This window comes from Mytilus edulis, chromosome 13 (assembly GCF_963676685.1).
Source record: "Mytilus edulis chromosome 13, xbMytEdul2.2, whole genome shotgun sequence".
In the NCBI taxonomy this organism is placed as follows: Eukaryota; Metazoa; Mollusca; class Bivalvia; order Mytilida; family Mytilidae; genus Mytilus; species Mytilus edulis.
The window spans coordinates 73760945-73783021 of NC_092356.1; the positions used below are offsets into that span (position 1 = coordinate 73760945).

Sequence of the window (22077 nt, forward strand, 5' to 3'; positions counted from 1 at the left end):
CTGCATCGCTCGTTTCAAACGCTCATTTCATTATTTTTAGGAGACAGGAATCAGAACCAACATAATTTCGTTGCTCTATGTTCTATTGACAAGAAACATAATAGGACAGACAGAGCTATCAAATGGTCCACCAAGCTAAGTCACTCGTCTTTCTGTTGGTCTTCGTAATAAACAGGGCCCTATCGTCTCCAGGTTAGTATCAGTATAAATTGACGCAAATTTACATAAACCTTTTAAATATTTATATGTAGTCAAAGTTATTATAAAAAATATATCATTTTAATCATGTAAGTGTGCAAAAACTGTTGAAAAAACTGACACCATTTTCAAAATAATATCGAGAAGGTTTATATTGACTACAGTTATTCTAACGTAATGATTATTCATCGTTTTTCCATAAAAAATAAGATCATTTGGGCAAATAAATTTTTACAGAAGAGCACGTTCATCTACATGTGACCACCTTATCAGGTTGAATGCTCCTTTTTGTATCTCTCGTCTGTTTCTAATTAAACAATCTTATTTATTTCAGTTGGGAAGCCATGTGATAATGTAGTTTGTGAAAATGATGGAACGTGTCAGTCCGAAGGTTCATCGTATATCTGTAAATGTGCAGACGGGTATTCTGGAGACCACTGCGAGACACAGGAACCCAACAACAAGAGAATAATTCAAGATATGGAAACCATAGCATGTAGGTTCATACAACTGTTCTTAACATCAATTTCAAACAATTAATTGCTCTGCAACATGATGATCACCATTGACAACCACCTTACCCATGTTGTGGGCGTATCCTTGTTATGTGATGTTTTGAAGGAGACCTACAACTATTATCCGTATGATTAACAAAGTAACACAAGACAATGTGTTACCTATTTAATGCAAGGTGTTTACAACAATTCCTAACAAAATATCAGCTTTTGAATTATACCAGATCTGTTTTCTAGCTGCTCTTGGCCGGGTTGCTTTTTGACAGATTCCCCATTTCATTTTATTTTTTGAATTTTATGTTGAACAGTTTTACACATACGAGTTATTTTAGAGTTAAGAATCTGATTTCAGTTGTGAAAATTTTCCTTGTCACGTTCTTCTTAAAAGTTAATGCATCTACATTTTACATTTTCCCAGGTCCCCCTTTTAAAATTCTAGGTGCTTGTCGCGAAAAAAGAACATGGCTACTATATAAAAATAGAAGATGTGGTATGATCGTCAAATTTAGTGGATGAAAGCAATTATTCGCAAATACTATTGTATGTTTATGTATTTGTAGGTCGAGGCAAACGATGTGGCGGAGGAGGCGGCGGCGGGTCATGTATGTTATATCTATATATTATTGTCAACTTATTTGGCTGTGACATATCATTTTTAATTGTTACTACTTCAACATTAAAATTAACCTTTAAATCTGCTTATTATTATACGAATAAACCAAATAGATATAAGATGTGGTGTATGTTCTAATGAGACCAACTCTCCATCCAAGTCACAATCCATAAAAAGTTAATAATAGATGTCAAAATACGGCATTCAACACGGAGCCTAAACCAGTCAGGATTCTACTTCGTCAAATTTATCTCCCCATTACGCCAGTTCATTCTCACAATCGTAGAAATGGAAGCCATTGTAGGGATGACGCTCTGCCAGTTTTGCTTTTGAAAACCGATAAATTTATCCACATAGCAAAATTACGATCCTTATTTATCAGTTGTATTTTTTATATATTTCATCTTTTCGTACTGTGATTTTTTTATGTTATAAAGTCAACCTGTAGCTTTGATATTTAAAAATGATAGAATCTGAAGCGAGATGATATATCAATTACTCTTGCTTTGTACGTTTAAAGACAAAATATACACCCCAAACACGCCCCAACATAAAAAGGGGCACTCGATTTTCACTTTTCGATACAATTGTTAGCCATTTTGGGGAATTTTTCACGAAAATTACTGAACTAATAGATTTGTGACGTAATCAATTACATCTAAGATTTGAACGTCAGTTCTTAATCAGTTTAATGATCTTTCATCTTGTTTAATGTGACACTTTATACGATACATTAGTTGCACAGTTGAACTGCAATAGCATTTACAAGTTTATCCAAATAATCTAAGACCATTAATCAATGCCTTACATAAATTAAGAACATGTTTATAGCTCGATCTTGTGAGAAACTTTATGTATTGGTCAGATATATTAGTGTAGTAGCTTGAAGTAACATGTTGTTTTATATAGCTGGAATTTAGTAACGTTTTGTATTGGAAGTTATAATTGTGAACCTTCAAATATATTATATACATGTACTTTTATAAGATTAAACATGTGAACATTAAGGAGACTTAGTTAAATTCTAACAGTGACTTTATGGTGGCATATATACAATAGCTAGTTCCCTATATTAACGGGCAAGATGGAGTTATCGTTCCCGGATTCATATATCCGAAATAATGACATGTAGTTCCACAAAACACAAACAAACACACAAGAAAGCCCCGTTATAGATTGATATGTTCTCCGTCCGTGGTAAAAAAAAATAAAAAATCGGAGGTTATGCATTTTCTACATCCAACTTGATATATACTCATGTCGTCGACTTGATATCTAATTGTTCTGCAATGCTATGTAATAGATCCATTGAAAACTTATGCAAATTGTGTTTTTATACGCCCGTCGTCTTTTAGACGGGACGTATTATGGTATACCGTTGTCCGTCCGTCTGTCCGTTCGTCCGTCGTCCACACTTTGGACAATAACTCAAAAACACTTTCACCAATTTCCATGAAACTTAAGTGAATTGTTTATATCTATTGACGTAAGCTCCCTTTCGTTTTTTTTTTAATTTCAGATTTTACGTTTTGGATTTATGGAGCTTTATTCATTAAAAAAAGGGGGGATTTTCAACACTTCGGACAATAACTCAAAAAGGCTTTCACCAATGTCCATGAAACTTTGGTGAATTGTTGATATCTATTGATGTAAGCTCCCTTTCAATTTTTATAAATTTCAGATTTTAAGTTTTGGATTTATGGGGCTTTATTCATAAATAAAAGGGGGATTGCAACACTTCGGACAAATAACTCAAAAAGGCTTTCACCAATGTCCATGAAACTTTGGTGTAAGCTCCCTTTCAATTTTTATAAATTTCAGATTTTACATTTCCGTGTTATGAATTTTTATGCTTAAAAAAGGGGGGATTTTCCAATTTTGGCACAATAACTAACACTTTCACAAAATGTTATGCAACTTTGATAAATTGTTTATATCTATTGACATAAGCTCCCGTTCCATTTTTATAAATTTTAGATTTTACGTTTTCTTAAGTAATGAATTTTTATACTTAAAAAAGGGGGATTTTATGAAACTTTGGTGAATATATTAATGTAACATCCCTTTTGATTTGTATATATATTTCTAGTTGATCATATAAATTCATTTAAAGCATAAAAGACAAGTTAAAAGAGCAACGGGCGTATCATGCGCCAAAGCGCAGCCCTTTATTAAAATAAAACACTTCGTAATTGAGAAGAAAATTGTCGTTTTATTTGTTTCTAATAACTTTTAAAATTTTTGTTACTATAGTAAACATTACAGTGAGCATTTATCGCCTTCTCTAACAAACAGCTTCGATTCTTTTGTTCTTTTTCAACTGGGTTTCCGACTGTTAACTGTCTGCATCTAAAATAAATTATAGTAAATTGCATGATAAAACATTTATACTTTAAACTTCGTATTTTATCTCGTATATTATTTGGACTTTTTTATTCGAGCGTCAATGATGCGTCTGGCATACACAGTTTTAATAGTGAGTTAATATGTAGACAAATCATTAATACTTGAGTGGAAAACAGTTTTAGTGAAAATGTCATGTTTATTGTACAATTTTAAAATAATGACTAATTTTCATACAGATAATCCATGTCTCGGTGTGACGTGCTATAATGGCGGCTACTGTACTTCCGGTAAATGTATCTGTCCTGGTGGAACATCTGGTACCACTTGCCTTACTGGTAAGCTTTAAATATGGGTAGCTTATAGGTCAGAACATACTTGCATTACTGGTAAGCTTTAAATCGCATGAGATTTTAGGTCAGAACATAAATTATATATAATTAATAATATCTTACCTAAAAGGCATATGTGAAATATTCCGTCTATATCATATTCACATTTATATATAACTTGATGTTTTTTTTAATGATATGAATTTTACAGTGACATTTTAGGACATCATAATTTACAGTGTACATATCATGTTTTATATGCATATTTGTTGTTGTAAGAAATGATTCACTTTTCGTATTTAAGAGCCAAAAAATCCGTTTTGGTGTTAAAATGATTTAATCTTATTTATCATTAGATTTGTCTTATTGTATTTTAGTTGATAAATGCTATGGTATCACGTGTTATTACGGGGTTTGCTCTGGTGGCACATGTATATGTAGCGCTGGATACACTGGATCTACTTGTTTGTCAAGTAAGTAACTACATAAGTTTTAATCTCTTGACAAACCCACTGACTCCCAAAGTAATTAAATACCAGAGAAGTAAGCGTAAAAATCTGTCAAAGATCATCTCAATTCAACAAAATATACAAAAACAGAAAACAATTTTGATAGTTAGACTTCTACATTTCATTTAGTTAATTCCTTAATCACGTGCGTTTTACATATCATTCAGACAGTCCCTGGTTTCAGGGGTTAAGTTTGACATGTTTTGTGAGACAACCCCTCGTTGTAGGGACAATGCCGGTAAAGTGGGGTTGTTCCCAACCTGTTAATAATAACGGACAATGTAATGAATGTGTGTTTATTCCTAATTATATACATAATCTTTATTTCTGTCTATCAAAACCAGACAAAAGTTCATGGTTCTATAGTCAAACCGTGTTTATAGAAGAAGTCATTTCCAAACAATCTGAAGATAAACAATTTTCACAGTAACACTATGCGCTTGATCCCGAGAAAAATACAACGTGTTGCGATTTAACTTGTACATGAAAAATTGAAATGAGTTCCACATCACTATGTCAAAAAAATATATACTTAAAAACAATCAGGGGTAAAAAACAAGCAGACACATGAAACACTTACTCGTTCGTTTGAATTGTCAGCATTAAAATTAAAAAATTATAAGTAAAGCTACATCATGCTTTATTCATTTTTTCATTTTGTCGGTGTAGCGTCATAAGCAATGCACGAATTAAATTGCGCCAACTAGCAGCAAGACATAGACGTTAACTAACGTCAGTTTATACATCTATGTAATTATAAGGTTAATGACATGTAGAAATGTAGCCACTTTGACGTTTGTTAGATATGATAGAGCATCCGATCGAAATAGTGAATTACCGCCACATCTTTGAACAGGGATAGTGTCAAGTCGCTCTTTGAACATAAACAAGTCTTTGAGAAAAGAAATTTTTCTCACCTCGACTAGTACTCTACTCATTTTTTTTAGTGTCATAAATAGTTTTGTAAATTTGATACCAGTCGACAATATATCCAGAACCGACGATAAATTTGTTGATGAAATACTTTCACCTTTGAATTTACGTTACACATGCAAATAAACGACAACTTACTATGACATTAAACTGAATGCTGAGCTCATCTAGCTAGATGGTATATCTTTCAGGTAAGGTCCACTATCATCAAGTCTGTGGCCATTTTTTTTACACGATGAACATAATATGTGGTATAATAAAACAATAAATTATTCCTTATAGACCAAATACCATGATATTAATTGACCAATACCGTGACGTAAGACATTAAGGGAGCTACCATTTTGATTTTTATGGAGGGGCAAAAAGGATGTGTGGCTAGGATGAAATTGAAGAAAAAAAGGCAGGACAGGAGTTTTGAGGACAATTAATATAAAAAAAGGATAGAGTGAAAATAAAAAGGCATGATAGAGATTACAACTTAAATAAATGCATGACATTTTTTTTTATTCCAGCACCACCTTCATAAAAATCAAATGGTAGCTCTCTAATGAAAAATGCAATACAATTCCAACGATACAAACACAAATTGCAATATTAATATATTCTTCAGAAATTATAAATGGTGGATGGAGTGCATATTCAGCATCGTCTGGTTGTTCTGCTAATTGTGGTGGAGGGTCTATGTCGTATTATCGCAGTTGCAACAATCCAGCACCAGCTAACGGTGGAGCTACCTGTTCCGGTTCTAGTACCAAATCAGAGTCTTGTAACACCCACAGTTGTCCAGGTAGGAGATTTATACAAGCACAAGGCTATCATCAATATAATACTTACAAGATTTTTGTCTATAACATATACCTGGTAACTGTCTCTTTGTTATCTTGTTAAAGCTTTATAAATGCTGGCCCATTAACATGATATGAAATTTTCTAGAGAATTTCCATCGTTAAAATGGATTAGTAGGAATGGTCTGTGAATAAAGGGAGAGAAAACCAGACCATAAGTCATGATTTTATACTATTAAGTATACTTTACTATTTATCTATTTTAAAAATTGAAAATGGAAGTTGAAATGAAGTTTTCAGAAATATCGTTTTATTTTAGTTAATGGTGGATGGAGCGGTTGGAGTGTGTCGTCTAGTTGTACTGCTGCTTGCGGTGGTGGATCAATATCATACAAACGTTCATGCACAAATCCATCACCAGCCCACGGTGGCGCTTTCTGTTCCGGTTCAGACAGTAAATCAGAGTCTTGTAACACACACAGTTGTCCAGGTACATACCAGTTCTTGGATATGAACCATAACAAATAGTAACAAGTTTTGTTCAACATAAATCCTGGAACTGTTTCTTAATGACCTTTTTAAAGCTTTATAAATACTGGCCCATTAACATGGTATGCCATTTTCTAGAGAAAATGGATTAATAAGAATAAAGGGAGAGAAACCCGGACCATAAGTCTTCTTATACTATTAAGTACACTTTACTATTTATCTATTTAAAAAATTGAAAATGGAAGTTTTCAGAAATATCGTTTTATTTTAGTTAATGGTGGATGGAGCGGTTGGTCTGTATCTTCCGGTTGTACTGCTGCTTGCGGTGGTGGATCAATATCGTATAAACGTTCATGTAACAATCCATCACCAGCCCACGGTGGAGCTACCTGTTCCGGTTCAGACAGTAAATCAGAGTCTTGTAACACCCACAGTTGTCCAGGTATGAGCTGTCACAAATTATACAAACAAGTTTTTTGAATTATTTTTGTACTCACAACATATGTGTGTTAGAAAGCGTTAATTCCATCTTTCTTTTGAATATTAAAGATCAAAATATCGAGTTTAAATTCTCTGATTCAGGTAAAATCAGATTGAATAAATTTTAAAGGTACTAATGGTTCCATTTCTAGCATAACATCAGAGTCTTGTAACTCTCACAGTTGTCCAGGTAAGAGCTTAGTAAAGCACTGGAATATTAACCATATAATACCAACAAGGTCTGTTTTCTACAACATATACCCAGTAGCTGTCTCTTTATCATCATTCGAACAGCTTATACCTGTTGGTACTAAAACCTGTTATGCAAATCCCTAGAGTTTGAAATTCTATAGTTCAAATGTGAGAAAAATCGTTATTTTAGTTAACGGTGGATGGAGCGGATGGAGTGCGACTTCCGATTGCACTGCTACCTGTGGTGGTGGATCAATATCGTATAAACGTACTTGCACCAATCCACCACCAGCCCACGGCGGAGCTTACTGTTCCGGTTCAGACAGTAAATCAGAGTCTTGTAACACTCACAGTTGTCCAGGTATATACCAGTGCTTGGATATCAACCATAACAAATAGTAACAAGTTTTGTTCAACATAAATCCTGGAACTGTTTCTAAATGACCTTTTTAAAGCTTTATAAATGCTGGCCCATTAACATGGTATGCCATTTCATAGAGAAAATAGATTAATAAGAATAAGGGGAGAGAAACCCGGACCATAAGTCTTGTTATACTATTAAGTACACTTTACTATTTATCTTCCAAAAAATTGAAAATGGAAGTTTTCAGAAATATCGTTTTATTTAAGTTAATGGTGGATGGAGCGGTTGGTCTGTATCTTCCGTTTGTACTGCTGCTTGCGGTGGTGGATCAATATCGTATAAACGTTCATGCAACAATCCATCACCAGCCCACGGTGGAGCTACCTGTTCCGGTTCAGACAGTAAATCAGAGTCTTGTAACACCCACAGTTGTCCAGGTATGAGCTGTCACAAATTATACAAACACGTTTTTTGAATTATTTTTGTACTCACAACACATGTGTGTTAGAAAGCGTTAATTCCATCTGTCTTTTGAATATTAAAGGTCATTCTAAATATCGAGTATAAATTCTCTGATGTAGGTAAAATCAGATTGAATAAATTTTAAAGGAACTAATGGTTCCATTTCTAGCATAACATCAGAGTCTTGTAACTCTCACAGTTGTCCAGGTAGGAGCTTAGTAAAGCACTGGAATATTAACCATATAATACCAACAAGGTCTGTTTTCTACAACATATACCCTGTAGCTGTCTCTTTATCATCATTCGAACACCTTATAAATGTTGGTACTTAAACCTGTAATGCCAATCCCTAGAGTTTTAATTTCTACAGTTCAAATTGATTTGTAAGAATTGATCATGTATTAAGCAAGGACAGAAACCCGGACCATAACACACGTTATACACTGCGTTTTTTTCCCTTTTTATTTCAAAAATTGACAATGGATACTTGTAAAGAAGTTTTTAGAAAAATATTTTTATTTTAGTTAATGGTGGATGGAGCAGTTGGAGTGCGTCGTCTAGTTGTACTGCTGCATGCGGTGGTGGATCAATATCATACAAACGTTCATGCACAAATCCATCACCAGCCCACGGTGGAGTTTACTGCTCCGGTTCAGACACTAAATCAGAGTCCTGTAACACCCACAGTTGTCCAGGTATGAGTGTTGTTATACCAGCGACAGTTTATAAAGCATATATCATTTATAACTCAAACAACTACGGCAAAAACTTTTGATACTCGTAGTACTTGTTAAATGAAAAAAATATGAAGAAAAAATTAGCAAATTGACCATTATTGAAAACAATTTAAAGGGTATTTTGCAATGACTGATAGGAATAAAGAAAACCAATCTGTTCTAAGGATATCAAAACTAAAGTTAATTAGATTTTTATGAACATGAGATTACTTCCATACTTCAGAACTGACGAAATGATTGACTAGCACTTGGAAATGCTTTCAGCTGTTTTTTTTTTATTATATGATAAGATGAAAGTTAGTTACAGTCTTGAATAGAATCAATGTAATGCTACATTCGAATCTACTCAGAGATACAAATCATAGCGTTAATGTCGTCTGCCATTTTGAGTTAGTGTGGTCTTTGGCTTTCAAAATATCAGGTTTATGCGTTTCTAATGAGGGAAATGTAGAAAATCTCGTCGTTAGCACATAATGTTTCATTTGTTGTTAAAGTTAAATAATTTAAAATATGATGAAAAAATCTATATATATGACCGATCGATATAACCATCATTACAAAAGATGCATTCCATAATTATTGGAATACATTTGAAGACGTTTACCTCTTCAACGTTTACTGTCATTTGATGATTATTCTAAAAGAATATACAATCTGACTTTTATCTTTATGTAGTGTTCACTAGTATACTGTGATATTTATCTGATACAATTAAATGCAAATGAAAAAAGTATTGATAAACTAAATCGTACTATTTATATATTTAGTTAATGGTGGATGGAGCGATTGGACTGCGACTTCTAGTTGTACTGCTACCTGCGGTGGTGGATCAATTTCGTATTCACGTACTTGTAACAATCCCACCCCTGCTCATGGAGGAAGCGATTGTTCAGGATCTACAACAACATTAGAAAAATGTAACACTCATGCTTGTCCAAGTATGTTTTCAGATAAACTAATTACAAATTGTATAGGAGTAGCACACTATACACTTGGTGATAGACCAATTTTATAGTGATTTGAAAACACGCAGTTGAGAGAATACATAAGGGAAAACAAATAAAAGTCAAGGAATGAACAATTTGTTTATCCCAAACTTGGTTTTGAAAAAGTAGTTCAACAAGAACTTCTTCTATATCATTTATGTCTTGAACATTGTCGTCATCTTTTACAGGCGTTTTCTTATATGTTTTCTCTCTTGCTTGCGTATATCTTTTCTGTATGGTAAGGTAAGGACAGAAATCCGGAACAAAAGACATGTTATACTATTTAGTACACTGCGTTTTTCTTCTAATTCAAAAATTGTAAATGGATACTTGTAAAGAAATTTTTAGAAAAATCTTTTTATTTAAGTTAATGGTGGATGGAGCGGATGGACTACGTCATCTAGTTGTACTGCTGTCTGTGGTGGTGGAACAATATCGTATAAACGTTCATGCACAAATCCATCACCAGCCCACGGTGGAGCTACCTGTTCCGGTTCAGACTCTAAATCAGAGTCTTGTAACACTCACAGTTGTCCAGGTATGAGCTGTCACATATTATACAAACAAGTTTTTGGAATTATTTTTGTATCCACAATACATGTGTGTAAGAATGCGTTAAACCCATCTGCATAATATTTAAGGTCTTCGGCTCTCTAACTATTGAGTTTAAACTCTCTCAAGAAGTTAAAATCAGATTAGACAAATTTCAACGGGACCAATGGTTCCGGTTCTAACACTACATAAGAATCTTGTAACACTCACAGTTGTCTAGGTAGGAGCTATGCAAAGCGCTGGGATATTAACTATATTATATCAACAAGATCTATTTTCTACAACATATACCCAGTAGCTGTCTCTTTGTCATCATTCGAACACCTTATAAATGATGATACTAAAACCTGTTATGCCAATCCCTAGAGTTTTAATTTATACAGTTCAAATTGATTTGTAAGAATTGATCATGTATTAAGCAAAGACAGAAACACGGACCATAACACACGTTATACACTACGTTTTTTTCCTTTTTATTTCAAAAATTTAAAATGGATACTTGTAAAGAAGTTTTTAGAAAAATCTTTTTATTTTAGTTAATGGTGGTTGGAGCGGTTGGAGTACGTCATCTAGTTGTACTGCTGCTTGCGGTGGTGGATCAATATCGTATAAACGTACTTGTACCAGCCCATCACCAGCCCACGGTGGAGCTACATGTTCCGGTTCAGACACTAAATCAGAGTCTTGTAACACTCACAGTTGTCCAGGTATGAGCGTTATACCAGTAGAAGTCTATACACCATATAACTCATACAATTACGGCATACACTTTTGATACTCTTAATACTTGTTTGTAAAACGAAAATAAATAAAAGGAAAATTAGCAAATTGAACATCATTGAAAACAGTTTAAAAGGTATTTTGTAATTTTCATAGGAATCAGGAAATCCAAGCTGTTCTAAGGATATCAAAATTAACGGTATTTAGGTTTTCATGAAAATGAGATTACTTCAGAACTGACGAAATGATTGACTAGCACTTTGAAACGCTTTCAGCTGTTCAGCTGTTCATTTTTTTGTATTTATTATTTGATAAGAAGAAAGTTAGTTACAGTCTTGAATAGAATCAATGTAAGGCTACATTTGAATCTACTCAGAGATACAAAAGATAGCGTTAATTTCGTCTGCCATTTTGGGTAAGTGTGGTCTTTGGCTTTCAAAATATCGGGTTTATGCGTTTCTTATGAGGGAAATGTAGAATGTTTTATTTGTTGTTAAAGTTAAATAATTCAAAATATGATGAAAAAATCTATATATGTGACCGATCGATATAACCATCATTACAAAAGATGCATTCCATAATTATTGGAATATATTTGAAGACGTTTACCTCTTCAACGTTTACTGTCATTTGATGATTATTCTAAAACAATATACAATCTGACTTTTATCTTTATGTAGTGTTCACTAGTATACTGTGATATTTATCTGATACAGTTAAATGCAAATGAAAAAAGTATTGATAAACTAAATCGTACTATTTATATATTTAGTTAATGGTGGATGGAGCGATTGGACTGCGACTTCTAGTTGTACTGCTACCTGCGGTGGTGGATCAATTTCGTATTCACGTACTTGTAACAATCCCACTCCTGCTCATGGAGGAAGCGATTGTTCAGGATCTACAACATTATTAGAAAAATGTAACACTCATGCTTGTCCAAGTATGTTTTCAGATAAACTAATTACATATTTTATAGGAGTAGCACACTATACACTTGGTGATAGACCAATTTTATAGTGATTTGAAAACACGCAGTTGAGAGAATACATAAGGGAAAACAAATAAAAGTCAAGGAATGAACAATTTGTTTATCCCAAACTTGGTTTTGAAAAAGTAGTTCAACAAGAACTTCTTCTATATAATTTATGCCTTGAACATTGTCGTCATCTTTTAAAGGCATTGTCTTATATGTTTCTCTTTTGCTTGTGTATATCTTTTCTGTATGGTAAGGTAAGGACAGAAATCCGGAACAAAAGACATGTTATACTATTTAGTACACTGCGTTTTTCTTCTAATTCAAAAAATTGTAAATGGATACTTGTAAAGAAGTTTTTAGAAAAATCTTTTTATTTAAGTTAATGGTGGATGGAGCGGATGGACTACGTCATCTAGTTGTACTGCTGTCTGTGGTGGTGGAACAATATCGTATAAACGTTCATGCACAAATCCATCACCAGCCCACGGTGGAGCTACCTGTTCCGGTTCAGACACTAAATCAGAGTCTTGTAACACTCACAGTTGTCCAGGTATGAGCTGTCACATATTATACACACACGTTTTTGGAATTATTTTTGTATCCACAATACATGTGTGTAAGAATGCGTTAAACCCATCTGCATAATATTTAAGGTCTTCGGCTCTCTAACTATTGAGTTTAAACTCTCTCAAGAAGTTTAAATCAGATTAGACAAATTTCAACGGGACCAATGGTTCCGGTTCTAACACTACATAAGAATCCTGTAACACTCACAGTTGTATAGGTAGGAGCTATGCAAAGCGCTGGGATATTAACCATATTATATAAACAAGGTCTGTTTTCTACAACATATACCCAGAAGCTGTCTCTTTATCATCATTCGAACACCTTATAAATGATGATACTAAAACCTGTTATGCCAATCCCTAGAGTTTTAATTTCTACAGTTCAAATTCATTTGTAAGAATTGATCATGAATTAAGCAAGGACAGAAACCCGGACCATAACACACGTTATACACTGCGTTTTTTTCCTTTTATTTCAAAAATTGAAAATGGATACTTGTAAAGAAGTTTTTAGAAAAATCTTTTTATTTTAGTTAATGGTGGTTGGAGCGGTTGGAGTACGTCATCTAGTTGTACTGCTGCTTGCGGTGGTGGATCCATATCATACAAACGTTCATGCACAAATCCATCACCAGCCCACGGTGGAGCTACATGTTCCGGTTCAGACACTAAATCAGAGTCTTGTAACACTCACAGTTGTCCAGTTAATGGTGGATGGAGCGATTGGACTGCGACTTCTAGTTGTACTGCTACCTGCGGTGGTGGATCAATTTCGTATTCACGTACTTGTAACAATCCCATCCCTGCTCATGGAGGAAGCGATTGTTCAGGATCTACAACAACATTAGAAAAATGTAACACTCATGCTTGTCCAAGTATGTTTTCAGATAAACTAATTACATATTTTATAGGAGTAGCACACTATACACTTGGTGATAGACCAATTTTATAGTGATTTGAAAACACGCAGGTGAGAGAATACATAAGGGAAAACAAATAAAAGTCAAGGAATGAACAATTTGTTTATCCCAAACTTGGTTTTGAAAAAGTTGTTCAACAAGAAATTCTTCTATATAACTTATGTCTTGAACATTGTCGTCATCTTTTAAAGGCATTGTCTTATATGTTTCTCTTTTGCTTGTGTATATCTTTTCTGTATGGTAAGGTAAGGACAGAAATCCGGAACAAAAGACATGTTATACTATTTAGTACACTGCGTTTTTCTTCTAATTCAAAAATTGTAAATGGATACTTGTAAAGAAGTTTTTAGAAAAATCTTTTTATTTAAGTTAATGGTGGATGGAGCGGATGGACTACGTCATCTAGTTGTACTGCTGTCTGTGGTGGTGGAACAATATCGTATAAACGTTCATGCACAAATCCATCACCAGCCCACGGTGGAGCTACCTGTTCCGGTTCAGACACTAAATCAGAGTCTTGTAACACTCACAGTTGTCCAGGTATGAGCTGTCACATATTATACACACAATTTTTGGAATTATTTTTGTATCCACAATACATGTGTGTAAGAATGCGTTAAACCCATCGGCATAATATTTAAGGTCTTCGGCTCTCTAACTATTGAGTTTAAACTCTCTCAAGAAGTTAAAATCAGATTAGACAAATTTCAACGGGACCAATGATTCCGGTTCTAACACTACATAAGAATCTTGTAACACTCACAGTTGTCTAGGTAGGAGCTATGCAAAGCGCTGGGATATTAACCATATTATATCAACAAGGTCTGTTTTCTACAACATATACCCAGAAGCTGTCTCTTTATCATCATTCGAACACCTTATAAATGATGATACTAAAACCTGTTATGCCAATCCCTAGAGTTTTAATTTCTACAGTTCAAATTGATTTGTAAGAATTGATCATGAATTAAGCAAGGACAGAAACCCGGACCATAACACACGTTATACACTACGTTTTTTTCCTTTTATTTCAAAAATTGAAAATGGATACTTGTAAAGAAATTTTTAGAAAAATCTTTTTATTTTAGTTAATGGTGGTTGGAGCGGTTGGAGTACGTCATCTAGTTGTACTGCTGCTTGCGGTGGTGGATCAATATCGTATAAACGTACTTGTACCAACCCATCACCAGCCCACGGTGGAGCTACATGTTCCGGTTCAGACACTAAATCAGAGTCTTGTAACACTCACAGTTGTCCAGGTATGAGCGTTATACCAGTAGAAGTCTATACACCATATAACTCATACAATTACGGCATACACTTTTGATACTCTTAATACTTGTTTGTAAAACGAAAAAAAATAAAAGGAAAATTAGCAAATTGAACATCATTGAAAACTGTTTAAAAGGTATTTTGTAAATTATAACACCAGGGTTTTCGATATCACAAAAACTAGTCAAAACATTTACTAAATTTTATCATCGGTATAAGGACATCATTCGTAAGTATAGCTCAACATGCAGACTTCTTATACGTTCAGGTATTTCACATCCAATTTTTTATGGAAATATTCTTTATAAAGCACAAAGGTGTCAGTATTCACCTAAAAAAACTAACAAAACCTTTGAATAGACTTATTAAGAAGGGATATAGTTACGATACTGTTGTCATGTCATTAAAGATTGCATATTTTGTCGTTAATATTGATTCACGTATAGGGTCTTTGCATCGGATCTAAACACATTTATTCAAAAACCAGTTGTTGGCATGACACGGGTTATGTTCTTCTCATATATGTTATGATGGTATGATACTAAACCCCTAACGAGAAGGATTGTGCCTGATGTTCGTATGATGAAATCATAATCTTTCAGTCAGTTTAATTGAAGTCTGGAGCTGGCATGTCAGTTAACTGCTAGTAGTCTGTTGTTATTTATGTATTATTGTCATTTTGTTTATTTTCTTTGGTTACATCTTCTGACATCAGACTCGGACTTCTCTTGAACTGAATTTTAATGTGCGTATTGTTATGCGTTTACTTTTCTACATTGGCTAGAGGTATAGGGGGAGGGTTGGGATCTCACAAACATGTTTAACCCCGCCGCATTTTTGCGCCTGTCCAAAGTCAGGAGCCTCTGGCCTTTGTTAGTCTTGTATTATTTTAATTTTAGTTTCTTGTGTACAGTTTGGAAATTAGTATGGCGTTCATTATCACTGAACTAGTATATATTTGTTTAGGGGCCAGTTGAAGGACGCCTCCGGGTGCGGGAATTTCTCGCTACATTGAAGACCTGTTGGTGACCTTCTGCTGTTGTTTTTTTCTATGGTCGGGTTGTTGTCTCTTTGGCACATTCCCCATTTCCATTCTCGATTTTATATCATAGGAATCAGGAAATCCAAGCTGTTCTAAGGATATCAAAATTAACGGTATTTAGGTTTTCATGAAAATGAGATTACTTCAGAACTGACGAAATGATTGACTAGCACTTTAAAATGCTTTCAGCTGATCTTTTTTTATTATATGATAAGAATAAAGTTAGTTACAGTCTGGAATAGAATCAATGTAAAGCTACATTTGAATCTACTCAGAGATACAAAAGATAGAGTTAATGTCGTCTGCCAATCTACTCAGAGATACAAAAGATAGCGTTAATTTCCTCTGCCAATCTACTCAGAGATACAAAAGATAGCGTTAATTTCCTCTGCCAATCTACTCAGAGAAACAAAAGATAGCGTTAATTTCCTCTGCCAATCTACTCAGAGATACAAAAGATAGCGTTAATTTCCTCTGCCAATCTACTCAGAGATACAAAAGATAGCGTTAATTTCCTCTGCCAATCTACTCAGAGATACAAAAGATAGCGTTAATTTCCTCTGCCAATCTACTCAGAGATACAAAAGATAGCGTTAATTTCCTCTGCCAATCTACTCAGAGAAACAAAAGATAGCGTTAATTTCCTCTGCCAATCTACTCAGAGATACAAAAGATAGCGTTAATTCCTCTGCCAATCTACTCAGAGAAACAAAAGATAGCGTTAATTTCCTCTGCCAATCTACTCAGAGAAACAAAAGATAGCGTTAATTTCCTCTGCCAATCTACTCAGAGAAACAAAAGATAGCGTTAATTTCCTCTGCCAATCTACTCAGAGATACAAAAGATAGCGTTAATTTCGTCTGCCATTTTGAGTTAGTGTGGTCTTTGGCTTTCAAAATATCAGGTTTATGCGTTTCTAATGAGGGAAATGTAGAAATCTCTTCGTAAGCACATAATGTTTCATTTGTTGTTTAACTTAAATAATTCAAAATATGATGAAAAAATCTATATATGTGACCGATCGATATAACCATTATTACAAAAGATGCATTCCATAATTATTGGAATATATTTGAAGACGTTTACCTCTTCAACGTTTACTATCATTTGATGATTGTTCTAAAACAATATACAATCTGACTTTTATCTTTATGTAGTGTTCTCTAGTATACTGTGATATTTATCTGATACAATTAATTGCAAATGATTGCAAAAGTATTTATAAACTAATTGTTCTATTTATATATTTAGTTAATGGTGGATGGAGCGATTGGACTGCGACTTCTAGTTGTACTGCTACCTGCGGTGGTGGATCAATTTCGTATTCACGTACTTGTAACAATCCCACCCCTGCTCATGGAGGAAGCGATTGTTCAGGATCTAGAACAACATTAGAAAAATGTAACACTCATGCTTGTCCAAGTATGTTTTCAGATAAACTAATTACATATTTTATAGAAGTAGCACACTATACATTTGGTGATAGACCAATTTTATAGTGATTTGAAAACACGCAGTGTTTTAAAGGCGTTTTCTTATATGTTTCTCTCTTGCTTGTGTATATCTTTTCTGTATGGTAAAGCAAAGCTGCTAAGAACAAATATGCTTCGCCACAAAAGAAATTAAAAAAATAGAACTGAAACCGTTGTGCATGTAATTCAATTTGATTTTGTAAGTATGATCAGTGAAAATTAATGGTAAAACAGTAATGCCGATTAAAACAATTTCATTCTATGATATTATTTTCTCAAACCAATCTGCAAATACTTTGTATGTTACAGTATTGTCAATCTGTTTCAATTGACTGCAATTGACACTGGTTTGTAAACAATATCAAGCAAGAACGTCCTATTTTAGTTAATGGTGGATGGAGCGGTTGGTCTGTATCTTCCGATTGTACTGCTACCTGCGGTGGTGGATCTATATCATATAAGCGTACTTGCACCAACCCAGCCCCAGCCTATGAGGGAGTTTACTGTTCCGGTGAAGACACTAAATCAGAGTCTTGTAACACTCATAATTGTCCAGGTAGGAGATTTATATCAGCGAAAAGCTTTCACATATTATACAAACACGTTTTTTTTCCTTTTTAACTTTTAAACACCTGTTTGTTAGAGTGCGATAATTCCATCTGTGTTTGAAATATTTAAAGTCTTTGGCTTTTTTAAATCGTGTTGAATCTCTCTGATGAAGGTAAAGTTAGAGGAGCGCTTCGGAAATACTATAGACAATTTCACAAAGAGTTCAATTTTCACAGTTCTAGCACTACATCTCAGTCTTGTAACACTCAGAGTCGTCGAGGTAGAAGCTATATAATAGCGCAAGACTTTATCAATATCAAACAAATTCAGCAGATACTTTCAGTACTCGCAATTGGATTTGTCGGAAGAAACTAATAAGAAGAAAAGATAAAAGAAAGTAGACTTTTGTACAAAATAGTTTGAAGGTCATTTCAACAAACGCTTGAAGACGTGAAAATAAATTTGTGCTAAGGGTTATTTTCTTTAAATACCTTTGCAAAGTTTGATATCTGCCACAAGCTTTTAGTTTTGGTATTCAATATTTTAACACATAAACACATTTTGAAGTTTATTTCTACTACATTTTACTTTCCTAATTTTGCACCTAATCTACAATGCATTAAATGCTCTGCTGTCCATTATACTGTGTTATTCATCTCTTACAATTGACTGCAACTGAGAATTGTTTGTAAATAATATCAAGTAAACCCATTCTATTTTAGTTAATGGTGGTTGGAGCGGTTGGAGTACGTCATCTAGTTGTTCTGCTACATGCGGTGGCGGATCTATATCATATAAACGTACTTGTACCAACCCAGCACCAGCCTACTTAGGAGCTTACTGTTCCGGTTCAGACATTAAATCAGAGTCTTGTAACACTCACAATTGTCCAGGTAGGAGATGTATATCAATACAAAGATGACACATATTATACAAACAAGATTTTTAAAAATTCTTTTTGTGCTCATAATACGTGTTTGTTAATAAGCGTTAATAACATTGGCCGTTTAAATATTTTAAGATTTGACTTTCTAATATCGAATTTAATCTTTTGTTTATTGATGACGATGAAAGCAGAAACGATCTTCGAAGTGTTTTGGAAGGTGAAACAAAGCCAAATAATGGGAATGTTATTTTCGGTGAAGAACGTAACTCGAAAGTGGTATTTTCTTCAGATACTTTTAATATTTACAACATGTATTTCTCCGAAGAAATATAAACGCTTTGGAATACTTTTAGTTGTACCTTTTCCCATGAATACCTTTGCAAAGTTTTTTTCCAGTGTTGATATCATTAGTTTAAAGGTTAAGTATCGACTGTACTTCTAATTTACCATTGTTTTCTTAAAATGTCCTGTTCCAAGTCAGGAAAATGACATTTGTCATCTTATAGTTGTTATGTGTGTGTTACATTGTCTTTTTTTGTTTTTGTTGCACTTTTAGTATTTCTGTTGTTTCGTTTTTTTCTTCTCATACTTAATGTGTTTCCTTAAGTTTAAGTTTGTAACCCGGACTTCCGAACAGGGGTTTACAACTGTTGCCTTTGTTTGCATCATCTAGAGTCAATTCAATCTAACTTTTATTTAGAAAAATCCTTTTTAGTTAATGGTGAATGGAGCGATTGGACTGCATCTGGTTGTACTGCTGCCTGCGGTGGCGGATCAATGTCATATTCACGTACTTGCAACAATCCAGCTCCGGACCACGGAGGGGACGATTGTTCCGGTTCTAGGACTAAGTCAGAGCCATGTAATACTCAGAGTTGTCCAGGTAGGAGCTATGAATATTTTGTTCGAGTAATTCCAATGTCAGCATGTAATGTATACTGACTTAATTTTCTGGTGGTATAATTGCTAAAAGTCGACTTTGCTCTTAAAACACTTATTTTACTAATTGAACATACATTTAACCTGTATAAGTCCATTGCATAGTCAGACTTTTATAAGCTTTGATTTATATATCTATACGGAAACATCAATTTGTCTTCAGTTAATGGTGGATGGAGTGATTGGACATCATGGGCAGCATGTTCGCTTGATTGTGGTGGTGGAACACAAAGAAAGACACGAACATGTACAAAACCAGCGCCAACGCATGATGGATTAGACTGTGGCGGTGACAGTTCAGTTTCACAGTCCTGCAATACACATCTCTGTCCAAGTATGCGAACATTTGCATCATGTTTATTCTTATACACGTTGCTTCATATATTTTACATTTACTCATTGTTTCACTTATATAGACATTTCCGTCTGGCAAACATTTGGTTTAAGGTTAATAGGGTGTCTTAATTATAATCAATAGAATTATTTGATAATTTGCCAAAATGTAGTTTTTATCATGCTTTTCAAAAGATAATAATAAAAAGAATGAAAATGATAAAACTTCAGAATTATAGAATAGTTATCAAAAGTACCAGGAGTATCATTTAGTACGCCAGACGCGCGTTTCGTCTACATAAGACTCATCAGTGACGCTGATATCAAAATATTTATAAAGCCAAACAAGTACAAAGTTGAGGAGCATTGATTTATTTAAAGAGAAATGATTTACTAAGAAGCTATTGTGGAACTTAAAAAACGCTTTTAGCTGATCCTTGACTCCTTAAGGCTTTGAAGAATATTTGATGCTCACATGAAATGTGATTAAAGGAAAGACACATAAGAATCTACTCAGAGATACACACAACAGCGTTAGTTATACCTGTCTGTTGAGTAATAAGTCTTTGGCCTCGAAAATATCGAGTTTGAGCTTTTGGATAAGAATAGATCCATATATAAGCGCTATAAAACAGTTTTTTGAAAGTAAATAAACTCATCATAGAAACCAGGACTAAATTTTGTATATACGCCAGACGCGCGTGTCGTCTACAAAAGACTCATCAGTGACGCTCGAATCCAAAAAAGTTAAAAAGGCCAAATAAAGTACGAAGTTGAAGAGCATTGACGACCAAAAGTTCTGAAAGTTTTGCCAAATTCAGCTAAGGTAATCTATGCCTGAGGTAGAAAAGCCTTAGTAAACCAATTCCAAATACGATGCATTTTCATATGAATAACAGATATATGCCATACTTTTATACAAATATGTATATATATGTAATTATTTGACTGCTTTGCTTTGTGAACACATTTGTCGATTACCACTTCAACGTATAACTGATCCTTTATATCATTTTGTAAAATCTATATGCATGCTGAGCCTAAAAGTGCTCGCCAATTATTGTAATATTAACTTTTATGATTTAATTTTATTTTGTAAGTCACTAAGTATGACCAGTGAATATTTATGTAAAAACAATATACTTGATCAAAACCCATTTCATTTTTGAAATATTTTTGTTTTGCTCCAACAAATTTGCAATGATTTGTATTTCATGTTATAAGGTACATTGTATTACTACTCTGTTTCAATTAAATGCAAATGTAATTGATTAATTAAAATATGAAAATAAATTGAGAAAAATCGTTTTTTAAGTTAATGGTGGATGGAGCGGTTGGAGTGCGACTTCCGGTTGTACTGTTGCGTGCGGTGGAGGATCAATATCGTACAAACGTTCATGCACAAATCCAGCACCAGCCCATGGTGGAGCAACCTGTTCCGGTTCAGACAGTAAATCAGAGTCTTGTAACACTCACAATTGTCCAGGTAGGAGATGTATATCAATGCAAAGATGACACATATTATACAAACAAGATTTTTAAAAATTCTTTTTGTGCTCATAATACGTGTTTGTTAATAAGCGTTAATAACATTGGCCGTTTAAATATTTTAGTCTTTGACTTTCTAATAACGAATTTAATCTTTCTTTTATTGATGACGGTGAAAGCAGGAGAGCTTTTCGGAAAAAATTTTGTGAAAGTTTTTTGGAAGGTGAAACAAAGCCAAATAATGGGAAAGTTATTGATGAACACTTTCGGTGAAGGACGTAACTCGAAAGTGGTCTTTTCTTCAGATACTTTTATTATTTACAACATGTGTTTCTCCGAAAACTCATAAATCGATTGAGAAAAAACAAATCAGGGTTTCAAACTTCAACTCAGGGAAACCCATCAAATATAAGAGAAC

The 22077-nt window shown here is 33.9% G+C and overlaps 1 protein-coding gene across 1 annotated transcript; it reads left to right on the forward strand.

Moving 5' to 3' along the window:
* The first annotated feature begins 41 nt into the window (after positions 1-41).
* On the forward strand, positions 42-21686 carry LOC139500553 (SCO-spondin-like). Its single transcript, XM_071289302.1, has 24 exons — positions 42-192; positions 533-694; positions 1274-1315; positions 3909-4007; positions 4379-4474; positions 6057-6233; positions 6551-6721; positions 6992-7162; positions 8023-8193; positions 8743-8913; positions 9723-9893; positions 10309-10479; positions 11030-11200; positions 11986-12156; positions 12572-12742; positions 13292-13633; positions 14048-14218; positions 14767-14937; positions 17244-17414; positions 17850-18020; positions 18736-18906; positions 19615-19782; positions 20002-20172; positions 21487-21686. Exons 1-24 carry the CDS (start codon positions 123-125, stop codon positions 21684-21686), a joined length of 3921 nt encoding a protein of 1306 aa, XP_071145403.1. The 5' UTR covers positions 42-122.
* The last annotated feature ends 391 nt before the right edge of the window (positions 21687-22077 follow it).